General features: G+C 39.7%; 1 protein-coding gene across 2 annotated transcripts in view; it reads left to right on the top strand.

Moving 5' to 3' along the window:
* Nucleotides 1-13,717, top strand: part of SHTN1 (shootin 1) — a 101,386-nt gene that overhangs the window by 52,740 nt on the left and 34,929 nt on the right. For both annotated transcript variants that reach the window (XM_043925262.1, XM_043925263.1), the window contains exons 9-12: nucleotides 848-994; nucleotides 3,792-3,945; nucleotides 5,728-5,830; nucleotides 10,308-10,390. In XM_043925262.1, coding sequence (XP_043781197.1) covers nucleotides 848-994; nucleotides 3,792-3,945; nucleotides 5,728-5,830; nucleotides 10,308-10,390 — 487 coding nt within the window. The remainder of the gene's footprint in view (nucleotides 1-847; nucleotides 995-3,791; nucleotides 3,946-5,727; nucleotides 5,831-10,307; nucleotides 10,391-13,717) is intronic.

The raw sequence follows: 13,717 nt of genomic DNA, 5'->3' as shown, positions 1-13,717 counted from the left end.
GAAATAATGTCGCTTTCGATCATGAAAGGTTGTGAAGATTAGGTTGAGTATATGTAAATTGTGTAATAAAATGCTTAGTTTAATTAATATACCTTTTTCCTTCTCCTCTTTACCCTCCTACTGTTAACTACTTTTGTCACTGGGGAAAAGCTGATTGGTTTAAGACAAAAATCTTAGGTCTAGTAAATAACAGACAAAGAGATTAGCCAGATGGTGAAGAGCATGGGCCTGTAAATCAGACAGATCTGGGTTTAAATCCTGGGTTTTGCCACTCACTGGTGTCTTTGGGAAAGCTGCTTAACTCCTCAGAGCCTTGGTTATCTTATTAGTAAAAGTGGGATAATAATAGTGTCTACTTGACAGTGGTGTTCTAAGGATTAGGTGATAAACTGCATGTAAAATGATTGCTGCCACACCTATTCCATAGTCTTGAATATGTTTTAGCTTCTTATAGCAGATGCATTCACCTCACAGGGATTGATGTAAAGGATTAAAATAATGTGTAGAACATATTTAGTAGAATATCTGGCATAAGTTCTTGATATGTATTAGCTGCTACTGCTAGTATTAATATATTTTAAAGCAATAATAAAATATTAAAAACTGCAGTATAGGACTAAACTACTGTATATATACTGTGCTGAGACAAAGGTAAAGGTTCTAAAGGTTATATAAAAGTTATGAATGAAAACTGATCATAGTACTCATTACTTCTAAAATCATCATGCTACCATTCAGAAATCGCGTTTACCTTTTTAATGAAAACTCCACCTTTCTTTTTGCTCAAGTTTCCGTTGAGGCTTGTGAGCATGATTGGTATGTACATTTTTATAATTAACTTTTGTAGATGTTTATCGAACAGAACAAGCTAAAGAGACAAAGCCACCTTCTACTACAGAGCTCTGCTCCTGACCGGCAGCTTTTGAACGCATTAGATGAAAATGCAAAACTCGTCCAGCTCCTTGAAAAAGAGAGAATTCAGCATCAAGAAAAGGTAACAGATTTTCTTCTGGGTTTTTAATGCACACACATCCTTAAACTGAGAGGAGTTGGTCCAGAAGCTCATAGTTCCTTATTTTGCTTGAGTTACTAAGTCTTTCCAGTGTTTTCACCTTTTAGGAAAAAAACTACCAAATGAACTTACAGTACCCATCTAAAATTTATAGTGCCCTGTTGTAGGCTCTACTGTTGTTGTTGTTTAGTTGCTAAGTCATGTCTGACTCCTTTGTGAACTCGTGGACTGTAGACCACCAGGTTCCTTCTGTCCATGGGATGGGATTTCCCAGGCAAGAATACTGGAATGGGTTGCCATTTCCTTCTCTAGGGGATCTTCTGACCCAGGGGTCGAACCCACATCTCGTGTATTGGCAGATGGACTCTTTACCACTGAGCCACTAGTAGGGTTTATAGTGATTTTTAAACCGTCCAAAGGATCAGAAGAAGGGAGGCAGAGAGAGACAACTCAAAAAGAGCTTGGATAATGCAGTTTGGAGATCCATGAGTCAATTGTGTTTTTGGAGAGTGCATACACTAGGAGAGTGTATTGTGATTGGTCCCAGAGAACTTGTTGGAGGGCATAGGTTTTATTCAAAGAGGGAGGAAAAGTCCGTGTTAGTAGTAATTGTTTGCTTAGAGAAAATTTCTGATTTTGTAAACTTGCACAAATGTGTATGTTTAAAGGCTTCCTGAGTGGTTATTTCAATTTGTTTGAGTAGAGTTACTCCAGCTGACACAGCCTGCCTCTGTGTGCTCAGCAGAAAGGATAGTCATCGTGGTGGGTGAGGAGGAGAGGCGGAGAGGAGGAGAGGCAAACAGGTGGAACAAAGCCTTTCAAATTAAAGAAACCACTTAAGACAAACTGCATCAGTATTCATGCTACTTACAGTGTCCCTAGTTGGTGAGGGAAAGGCTGTTAGCTGCCATTTGCTGGCACCTGTGGAAGTCTCCTTAAGCAACACTGTTGACATTTAGTCCTTGGATGTTTCCGGAGTTTTTACCAAGTTGGCTGTAAGGTAGAGTTAAATTTTTTTTCTTCAATAAGAAATGTTGGTGTATATATATAGGGAAGCTCTAAATGAATACATGGTAATAGTGCTTGGCCCCGGGAAAGTGCCCTGGGGGATAGGATGGAAGGGACATTTTTTTTTTTTTTTGTCCCCATATGCAGGAATTACCTTTTCAAATAAAGAGAATGAAAGAATGTTTGTTTCTATTTAGCTTACTACTAGAATTTTCTGATTCGAAAAAAGATCTACTACCTGTTGTTTTAGTCGCTAAGTCATGTCTTGACTGTTTGTAACCCCATGAACTGTAGCAAGCCAGGCTCCTCTGTCCATGGGATTTCCCAGGCAAGGATACCGGAGTGGGTTTGGGTTGCCATTTCCTTCTCCGGAGGATCTTCCTGACCCAGAGACTGAACCCAAGCCTCCTGCATTGCAGGTGGACTCTACTGCTGAGCCACCCGGGAAGCCCTCTTCTGCATGTAGTTACCTCATTAAATAATGTGTGCCGAGAACCTAGTAAATTATATTGAGGATGGGACTAAATTATTGGGTGTATACCTTGTTGGGGTAGGGTACTGAAGAGTATATATAAGTTATAAATGAAATTAGAGCAATCAATACTTCTAAACATATTTTACTGTACTGTTATTCTGGATAATCTTTCAGGTTTGTGGTTGAAAATATTTCTTACTTGTCTATAAGTTCCCTTGCAAATTCAGCAATCTTTAAAACACAACTGTGTTGTTTTTTATTATTATAATAAGGAAATCTTAAAAATATAGAAAAAGCTAAAGCAGAAAACTAAGATTAATTAAAACTTCCATATTTTGGTGCATATCCAAACTTTATGTAAGTATATAGTTTTATGAATATAGTTTAAATGGGATCATTGCAAGCATATTGTTCTATAACCTGATTTTTTTCCATTGGTAATATATTAATATCTTCCTATGTCAGTGTATAGTGAGGTATGTGATTTTAAATTTTTGCATAGTATTGATATTTCACTTAATGAACACTATAATTTATTAAATCAATAATATTGGTGGACATTGTAGCTTATTTCCAAAATTTCCTTGTTGGAGAGAATGCTCTAATGAATGTATTTGAACACCTGTCTACTTCTCTAAAACAAATTCTAGAAGTAATATTACTGAATCAAAGGCGCTTTCCTTCCTTATTCTTTTTTTTTATGGTTTTTGTTATTTGTTACCAAATTGTCCCACCAGGACTCTCTTTAATATTACCTGAGTTTTTCTTTTGAAAATGGGCATAGAAGTGTTAATCAGTTTTAAATGAATTTTTTACTCATATGAATATTGAAAACTGAATTTTCTGGGATGTAAGTCTCTAATAAATTTATATGAATCACGTTACTGGTAATATAAGTATTATCTGTGGTGGTAATGGTGATGGTTTACTTGCTAAGTCATGTCTAACTCTTGGGACTCCATGGACTGTAGCCTGCCAGGTTCCTCTATCTGTGGAATTTCTCAGGCAAGAATTCTAGAGTGGATTGCCATTTCCTTTTCCAGGGAATCTTCCTGACCCAGGGATCGAACCCGCGCCTCCTACATTGGGCAGTCTCCTACATTGCGGGCAGATTCTTTACCAACGAGCCACCAGGGAAGGCCCAGTATTATCTGTGTCCCGGGATTTGTGTGATTTTTTAAAGATGACTTGAAATCTCTTTGCTCTGAAACGCAAAGTAAAAGAGAAATATTTGTTTTTCCCCTTGTTTTCCTTGACAAAGGAAACACTGTATAAAAGTCTATTTATAATTTATAGGTCAAAGAACTAGAAGAGCAGCTACAGAACGAAACTCTCCACAAGGAGATTCACAGTCTCAAACAACAACTGGAGCTTCTCGAAGAAGATAAAAAAGAACTGGAACTGAAATATCAGAATTCTGAGGAGAAAGCTAGAAATTTAAAGCATTCTGGTAAAAACATTGAGTAGGCTATTATGTCTTAGTATTAATATGTGACTCTTTCATGGCTGGTACATTTACTGAATGCTCTGAATTCTATAGAAAAATTCCAAGCGTTCTTTTAAATTCCCTCATTTCTGACTATTGCAGTTCGGTAGAATGATCACTGTAATCAGATGATTCACAAATATTTAGACTTACTTTTTGGACTCAGCTTTTGTGAGAATCACATACAGAATTAAAAGACAGAGATACAATTAATACAGGAAGACCAAAACTTCAGCATTTCTCAGGGTTTCAGAGATGAGTGTTCATTAAGTACTTATTTTGTTCATTTTAGGGTGTATTTTTAAAAAGTAACTTTTCAGGTTCATACTACCTTCATCTTCGATGTCTAATTATACACATGAAATACTGCCTTCAATATCACACCTATCAATAAAATGGGCAACAATACATATATTAAATGGAAAAACCTTTAAAACACCAGGGGATACTTAAATGATGTATTCATTCAGTTCTAGAAGGCTTAACAGGAATGTGTGAGTTAGATTACTACACAGGGATAAATAATAAGTTTCTGTTGGAAAGTAAGTAATTTAAGGAGTCAGGTTGTTCCCTTTATAACAGCTTCAATATTCACTTCAGATATTTTTGGTTAATTTTATACTAGAATTTTGAAATCTGTACAGAAGAATCAAGTAGGCTTTTTTTTCCTCTGAAAAATATTCAGTGCTTTCTAATCCACAATGAAAATTTACTTTTTTTTAATTTATCTAAAATTAAGAAGTAGTTCATTCTTTTTGTCTGCTGTGTATATACTCAGCTATACCCAGTACCCTGGGGTGCTATAAGAAATACAGAAGAAAAGAAACCATGCTTTTTTGTCCATGAGGATCTCATTCCCTTTAGAGAAATAGCCACATGTGTATGAAATAACTAGAGAATACTTGGTGTTGGAGAACCTAGCCTGGCCTGCTTATTTAAGTGCTGGCAATAAAAACAAATGGACAGGTCATTGGGGTACAATTAGTCATGAAAAAGAGAATGACTGCATAGAGGGAGAGCTTTTCCTGAGAACAGTACCTGTAGCCCATGAGAGCTCAATTAGAGGCATTCACATCTGTGCTATAAATTTAAATTGAGTTTTCTGGCAGTCAGGAACTGTGTCTTAAATAGCACCTAGCACAGGCTCTTTTCACATTGTTGGAGCTTAGTCAGTACTTGTTTTATTAATGGCTTGAATGAACTGAATGAATAAATTGTATTTCCAGAATGCTCTTCAAAAGAGCAAAAAGTTTCTGAGTTAGACATTTGAGAGTCTGAGTCTGGTTAAAATGATGAACTCTAGGATTTGCAGCTCTGAAGGAGATTAAGTGGAGGAGGAAAGTATGCTATTAAAATTCATTACTAAATGTCATCTTTAAAATTAATTCAATTCTTGGTCTATACACTTTAAAAGTCAAATATTAACAATTTCTTAGTGTTTGGGTGGCATATTCCATTCTTAAATATTTCTTCAGCCTACTCAGTCCTTACTTCCCACCCATCCAGCCATTGTCTTAATTTTTTTTTCCTTTTCCATAGTTTGTACATATAGCAAAAAGATGGTAATTTCTTGGTAATGTATATAAGGTCTCTCTCACTGATGATAAAAAGTTTAAAAGGCTCTGCAGCTTCATACTGGAATTTCTAACTTTGCCCTAGTAAAAGCATGTGATTGTATTCACATGTATATAAGGTGCTAAGTTGCTTATTTCACCTTTTTTTTCTGAATGCTTGCTCTCTGTGCAGTTGATGAACTCCAGAAGCGGGTGAACCAGTCTGAGAATTCAGTGCCTCCACCACCGCCTCCTCCCCCACCGCCTCCTCCCCCTCCTCCCCCCAATCCTATCCGGTAAGCACATCTAGGAAGACCGCTCTGCATCAAATGTTAGTCCTTGTCCGAGAAACTGAAGTTTGTGTTATTGATATCCTTTTTAAAGAATACTGGCTTAGAATGCATCATTAGACAGGGGTAAAATGTTTGAAAAATATCAGCAGGTGTTTCAGAGAATTTTCTGAAGGCCAGTGTATCATTCCCTTCTTATAATATATTGTTGTTTTAGCTGCTAAGTCGTGTCCGACTCTTTGCAACCCCATGGACTGTAGCCCTCTAGGCTCCTCTGTTCATGGGATTTCCCAGGCAAGAAAACTAGAGTAGGTTACCATTTCCTCCTCCAGGGGATCTTCCCAACCCAGGGATCAAACCAGCATCTCCTGCATTGCAGGTGGATTTTTTTTTAACCACTGAGCCACCAGGGAAGCCCATCTCTTGTAATATGTTTATGGTCTTAAATACCTGTCAAAGACATCTTGTGGCCTATAGTGTTCTTCTTATAGATATTCCGGTTTCATGTGGATGTTCCAAGCTGAGGAGCTAGACATAAAAAACTTTTTTTGATACTTCAGTTTTAAACTTTCAGTCCTTGTCATTAGGATTTTCTTCTACCCTTTAACCAGAAGATTAAGGAGTTTTGAGCTTCTCCAGAATGTTTTCATGTTTTTCTCTCACTAATTTGAAAAGCTACAGTTTGTTCAGTTATTCAAAAAAATAAAAATACTGAACTAATAAAAATCTTAGAGCTCTTATTGTTGTAAACTAGTAATTAAACTAAAAGTATAATTATTTTTAACTCCTTAACCTCATATTTAAACCTTTAATAATGCTGACTGAGTTACATTCCATAAGAAGAAATTATGTTTAAATTCTTGCAACAGGAAATCACATATCCGGACAAAAATTTGCTTTTTCTGAGCCAAAGGTGACTTGATGATGCCAGGGAGCTTGAGTTAAGCACAATACACCCCAGGACATCTTTAGTCAAATTCTGCCTTTTTTGTGGTTCTTCAGTCTACCATCCGTGTACATAAGATAACCTACCTGCTGTGTGACAGTTTACCTCCTCATTTTATGATGTTAACCACTTGTGTATAATTTATTCTTGATCAAATGAAATTTAAAGCTTTGATAGAGTTTTACCTTTCATTAACTCATGTGATTTGTTTAATCCGTTCACACAGAGAGGCCATTTATTCGTACTTTGCACCTTTGCGGATCCATCTCAATAGAATGAGTAGCATGGTCCTCCCACACGACCATGAAAATGGAACTCTGCCTTTTAAAAAGATTCTCATTAGTTTTCCTTACTGAGTAGGGTATGACATAATCCACTTTAAGCCATTGAAGTAGTTAAGGCAAAATAATTTTTACACGTGATCGATCTAAGAGTCAATTGAAAGAATTTCAGGTATTTTAAATTCTTTCTCTCCTGGGTCGCTAAAGCTGTAGGAGATAGTCTGAATTTGACATTTAAAACAGGAAATTCATCACTTTGATCTTTTGCTAAGGTCTAGAATTTTGGGCTTGATAAGAAAGGTCACTTGTGTCTGTGAGGAGAGGGAATTATTAAAAACCAATTATTAAAAAAATAAATAAAAAAAAATAAAAACCAATTATAATCCTGCTGTTGGCCTTTAAGTTTTAGTCTCTGAAATCTTGAGAGCCCTTCAAATTAAAAGTAAACTAACCTTAATAGAGTATTTTCTCAAAGAGCACCCTACAGTTATACTGAGAAATGAAACTAGAATGCAGAGTATATATGTCTAAAACATGAACTCTTGTAAGGCCCATTACAGAAAATTTTTATTGAATAACATGAATGATTTTTCTTTTAAGATGAATTTAAATAGTATAAGACAAAGACATAATTTCTCAGTAGAAAGAGATTTTCATTTTTTTTTTTTTTTTTTAGATTTTCATTTTTTGATAAGGAGTACTTTCTTGTCAAAGAAATATATTTGCATATGTATTGAGTTTCACAAGGTTTTCCAATGTTGTTCCTGAGCTGTTTGTTTTACTGTGGTGTAGGTCCTGGATAGAATTGAAAGTGGGAAAAAAAGACTAGGGCCTGTGGCCTCTTTCAGGGGCTTTATTGGGCCCCTCCTCCCCCAGTCCCACTTTCTGCTCATTTGACCAGGAGGATGGATGGGAGACAGATAAGAGAGGAAGGAAGCATACCTTGGTCCTTTTGTAGTAGCCAAACGAAAGGACAGGCTCGTGGGGAAAGAGTAGGGTGTGTGAGTGTGGAGGGTTATAGGGTTCTCCAGAGGAACAGAAGCAATGGGGGGATGGCGTACACGTGTACATATACATCGTATACATAGAAAGAGAAGGTAGCCCAAGTAATTGGTTCACGTGACTATGGAGGCTGACCAGTCCCAGGATCTGCAGGATAAATCAGCAAGCTGGAGACCAAGGAGAGCCTGCAGTGTAGTTTCAGTCTGAAGATCGGCAGGCTGGAGACCCGGGAAGGGGAAGTGTTTCAGTTTTCGTGACTTGGAAGGCAAGAGAGAGCAGATGTCCTAGTTTCAACGCAGGAGAATTTTTATCTTACTTAGGGGTGCATGCCAAGTAGCTTCAGTCGTGTCTGTCTCTTTACGACCCTGTGGACCATAGCCCACCAGGCTCCTCTGTCCATGGGATTCTCCAGGCATGAATACTGGAGTGGGTTTCAAGATGCCCTCCTCCAGGGGATCTTCCCGACCCAGGGATCGAACCCACATCTCTTTCATCTCCTTGATTGGCAGGCGAGTTCTTTACCGCTAGCACCACCTGGGAGTCCCCTTTACTTGGGGGAGGCTCACCCTTTGGTTGTATTCAAGCCTTTGACCAACTGACTGGGGCCCATCCCTCTTTAGGGAGGACATTCCACTTTACTCAGGCTACCAATTTACTTTTTTTAAAGATTTTAACATATATGAACCATGTTTTAGTCTTTATTGAATTTGTTATAATATGGCTTCTGCTTTTGTGTTCTGGTTTTTTGGCCGAGAGGCATGTGGGATCCCACACCCTTGCCTTGGAAGGTGAAGTCTTAATCAGCAGAGCACCAGGGAAGTCCCCAGGCTACCAGTTTAGATGTTAATCTCATCCAGAACCCTCAGAGAAACACCCAGAATACTATTTGACCATATATCTGAGTGGGCTTCCCCGGTGGCTCAGATGATAAAGACTCTGCCTGCTGTGTAGGAGACCCATCTTCAATTCCTGGGTTGGGAAGATTCCCCTGGAGGAGAACACGGCAACCCGCTCCAGTATTCTTGCCTGGAGAACCCCATGGACAGAGATGCCTGGTGGGCTACAGTCCATGGGGTGACGAAGAGTTGGGCACGATTGAGTGCATGCACACATGTGCACATGCACACACGCGTGCGCACACACACACACACCTCTCTCTGAGTACCCTATGACCCAGTCCAGTTGACTCACAAAATTAACCATCAAAGCGGGTGTGAAGAACACTAGAACAATTTCAAGATGAATATTTCCACCTGGGGCAATTTTTGCCAGAGATTTGACTGACTAGTCTCAGATGTCTTGTCCTGGTCTTCTCATCTGTCCTGTGAAACCCATGCTATTTTCTCTTTAGTCTTAGCACCAGCTTGTCAGATAGCTCTTTATAATAGTACAGATGACTTTCCTGTGGACACATCAGTCTTCAACTTGTACTTCAGAACATGTAAAGCTCACACTTTCTCTCATCCACTTAGGTGGTTTACAAGGAAGGACATCTATTCTCGTTCATTTACGTAAATATATACAACTGTTCTGAGCAGTACAAATAACTTCTTGCTCTGTAATCTTTTTGTACAGTAATACACATTCCCAAAACTTCCTCTCAGAAGCAGAGGTGGGGTGGTTACTGTGTTTTGAGAGATTAAAGAGAGGCCTCGGACTAGTGACAGGCCCCACCTCCATGCACCCTACCCTGCTTTGGAATGTTAACAAGTAGATCCTGTATTCTCCTGCCTTTTAGTTGACAGAATGGAAAAAAGTAAATTTTACATTATTTCCTTCCTCCTCTTGAGTCCTTTCCTTTCATTTTCTTAAAGGTTTTTTTTTTTTTTTGCCTACGTATATATCCCTAAACTACTTTAAATACTTACCCAGTCTGTTAGCTGTTTCTAAATTTTAAATATGGATACTGAAAGGTTTTCTGTATCTATTTTGCTTTATAGATGTCTCTGCATCATATTAATAATAATGTTAGCAGCCTCCTTCCAGTAATTAGTTTGGTTTTACACAGGAAAGGGATGGGACATCTTTCTCTTTCTTACAGTGATGAAAAATTTAACAATTTATTGAACGTGTAAGTAGGCTACTTATACTACTGTACCACTATTAAGTAGTAGGATACTTAAATGCTAGTTCTATATTCACATACTTAGAGAAGAGTTGGATTTTTGCTGATTATTTGCAACCTGTACCTTCTATTTCTTGGCTCTTAAGGCATCCGCTAATCTCCTGTCAATCTTTCTTCTTTCTCCTGAAGATCCCTCATGTCCATGATCCGGAAGCGATCCCACTCCAGCAGTGGTGGTGCCAAGAAAGAAAAGGCGGCTCAACCAGAAACAAGTAATTCTAACCCACCCCCCTGGGTTCACTTTTTAAGGTGTTGATGATATATAGTTTTTCAGCAATAGATGTACTTGTTGAGCTCTTTGACTATGAAGAGATTGTTGGGGAGAAATTTGAACTTAACAACTACAAGAATAGTTGTTAAGAAAAAGAACAGCCATTGCCTTCATGTAGCTTACCATCTGCAGCAGATGAACACATGTCACTGTAATGGGAGGGACACTGGAAATGTGTTTTCACTAAGGGATGAGGTACCTTGGGGTGTAATTCCAGATGAGGGATTTGGGAAAAGGCTTTTTACAGTTGGTAGCAAGTGCACTGAGACTTTGTCAAGTATTTACTCTGAACCCTCCAGGGCTGTGTACTGGAGATACAAGATATAGAGTCACATTTGAGTGAGGGAAGCATGAAGTAGACCAATAATTACCAATTCAGTATATAATTATTTAAATACGTTTTGGAATCAGTACTGTGGAGGACTGACTATTGGTACTGATTTAAGAGGTTATAGAGGTAGACTGCTGGGTGTCAGCAGTCTGTTTCAGCTGGATCAGTTGTGGATTTAGATGGTCAGGGTATTTAAGGTAAAGTATAATAGATCACACAGAAGGGCAACAATTCAAAGGTCCGGAGTGGGCAAGGAGCTTGGCATATTAGGAAACTGAAAAAAGAAGTTGATATTATTAGAACATGGGTGCAAGAGAAGTCTGCTAGGTAGGCAGGAGCCAGATTCTGGAGGCGGTGATCAAGATTTTGGTACTTACTCTAAGGACAGTAGATGTTTAAGTAGGAGGGTACCATGAGATGCATCTTTTGTGAAACATCACACTGGCTACAGGAGAGAACAGAGAAAAGACTACAGGAGTGACAGCGGGTGAGGGGAGGCTGTTGCACTTATTCGGACAAACGTTGATGGGCTGAGATGAGGGTGGTAGCAGAGAGAGAAAGAAATGGATAAATTCAGGAGCTGTTCAGGGAGGTGACATTCACAGTTCTCTGATTCTTTGGAGAGAGAGAAGTTGAGGATAGGGAGAGATGGGAATGGAGAGAGAAGAGCTTTCCTGTTGAGCCAAGGCACCAGGTGGGTAGGTGCCAAGTCAGTGCTCAGAGCTGTGGGTAGTTTGATGTGTGGCCACGTTGAAATCAAAAGCTTGAAATGCTAGGGCCAAATGTTGGCCCTTTATGCCTGAGGACTGTAGGACCCAAATTAAACTCCGCAATGTTTGCTCAACCCCCGTTACTTACAGAGCCTGGTGGGTTTGCCTGGTTCAGGCCCAGATGAGCGGACACTTCTTGGCTCCCTTTTCCTGCCTCTGGGTCTCCTGGCCCCTCTCCAGCCATTTTCATACCTCTGCAGTGCAGTGTTCTCAGATCCTGGGTCTAACAGAGTTGTCCTTCGTCTTACCACATTTCTCTGCTGCCCTCTGAGCAGAAGAGAATGCGGAGCCCTGTGTCCTGCTTAGGGATGGTTTCTGCCTTTACTGTGTAGCCTCATTTCTCACAGGGCTTTCCGGGTGGCTCAGGTGGTAAGGAATCCACCTGCAGTGCAGGAGACCCAGTTCTGAGCCCTGGGTCAGGAAGATCCTCTGGCGAAGGGAGTGGCTACCCACTCCAGTGTTCCTGCCTGGAGAATCCCATGGACCGAGGATTCTGGCGGGCTACAGTCCATGGGGGCGCAAAGAGTTGCACGTGACTGAATGAGCAACACTTTCACTCCCATTTCCTGTTACATGTACTTTACCATGCGCTGGCCCTTGCCTATAAGTTCCCCGTGCATTCGTTCCTGTCTTTCCTCATCCCACAGTTGTCCTCCTGCCCTCCCTCTACCAAGGTGCTGTCCTAATTCCATGTCTCCCATCAGATTCCAGGCATATTGTCTTGGTGGGTTCCTTGGCCCTTCCTCCTTTTCTCTTATTTATTAGTATTAATAATCCAGAATGAATGGCCCCATTACTGTGTGTTGCTATAGCAGTTGGCTTCAAATTTTGTTCCTGTAAGGATTTAATGTCCCACTCTAAGACTCTGCTCCAGGTGTTGGAGTTATTTCTACATCTCTCCCCCTGAGCAGATTGCAGACTGTTTGAAGGTTCACTCCTCTCTGCAGCCATCCACAGCTTTCATGCATATTGATTGAATCAAAGTTCAGACTTAGTCTTTTCTTCTTAGCAAGCACTTTGCAGCACCATTACAGACAAAAGCTGTTTGATTGTATCTGTGTGGACTGACTTTTTTGGTTTGCCTCCTGCAGCCAATTGTAATGCCTCTAAAAGGTAAATTCTGCTTTGCCAGGGCATTGCAGGATTTAGAAGTCCTGGTTTCTGTGATCTGCAGGGCAGCCCTGCTCTTGGATTACTGACTACTGACTGTAAGTCTTCCCTGACACTTGTAATTAAGATTAAAATTTTGTTTGTTTCAATCTCATTTTGGGAAAACTGGTTAAGTCTTACAGGGTCAGGAAAGCAGTCAGAATAAAATAAATTCCCCATCTCAATAAATTGAATATTAGCTTATCAAATTAGCAGATCAAACCAGTCAACCGTAAAGGAAATCAGTTCTGAATATTCATTGGAAGGACTGATGCTGAAGCTGAAGCTTTAATAATTTGGCCACCTGATGTGAAGAACTGACTCATTAGAAAAGACCCTGATGCTGGGAAAGATTGAAGGCAGGAGGAGAAGGGGACGACAGAGGAGGAGATGGTTGAATGACATCCCCGACTTGATGGACATGAGTTTGAGCAAGCTCCGGGAGCTGTTGATGGACAGGGAAGCCTGGCGTGCTGCAGTACACGGGGTCACCAAGAGTCGGACATGACGGAGTGACTGAACTGAACTGATGAACCTCAGCAGCATCCTTAAATTGAAAATAAAAGTGTTCTGGAACTTATTAACTCCGAGTATTAGAAACCATGCAGTTTTCCTAAAGCAAATGATATTTCATTTACAATTCATGAAATATGGCAGCATTTTCTCCCTCATCCTTGAGCTATTGACTTGTTACTTAGGGAATCTAAGTAGTTACTGACATCTAAGGCATTGCTCAGGAGACTTTTAGACTGGAGCCATCCTAAAATCATACTGCCTTAATGATAGGTACCATATCCATACTTTGTCTGGCAAGGTGGTTGTCTAGAGCATCTTGTTAATCATTTGCACTAAAAATTGTTATTGAATGGACAGTGAGTAAATGCATGATGATGGACGTAGAGCGTCACACACTGGGGTCAGCTGAGACACTTTGGAGTTTGCACTTATGACGTAGGAACCAGGCCTGCTGTCACAGTGTTTTCCTGCATTAGCATCATATTATGGCTCTTACTGTTCA

The sequence above is a fragment of the Cervus elaphus genome, chromosome 15 (genome assembly GCF_910594005.1).
Source record: "Cervus elaphus chromosome 15, mCerEla1.1, whole genome shotgun sequence".
Taxonomy (NCBI): domain Eukaryota; kingdom Metazoa; phylum Chordata; class Mammalia; order Artiodactyla; family Cervidae; genus Cervus; species Cervus elaphus.
This window is presented reverse-complemented; position numbering and strand designations above follow the sequence as displayed.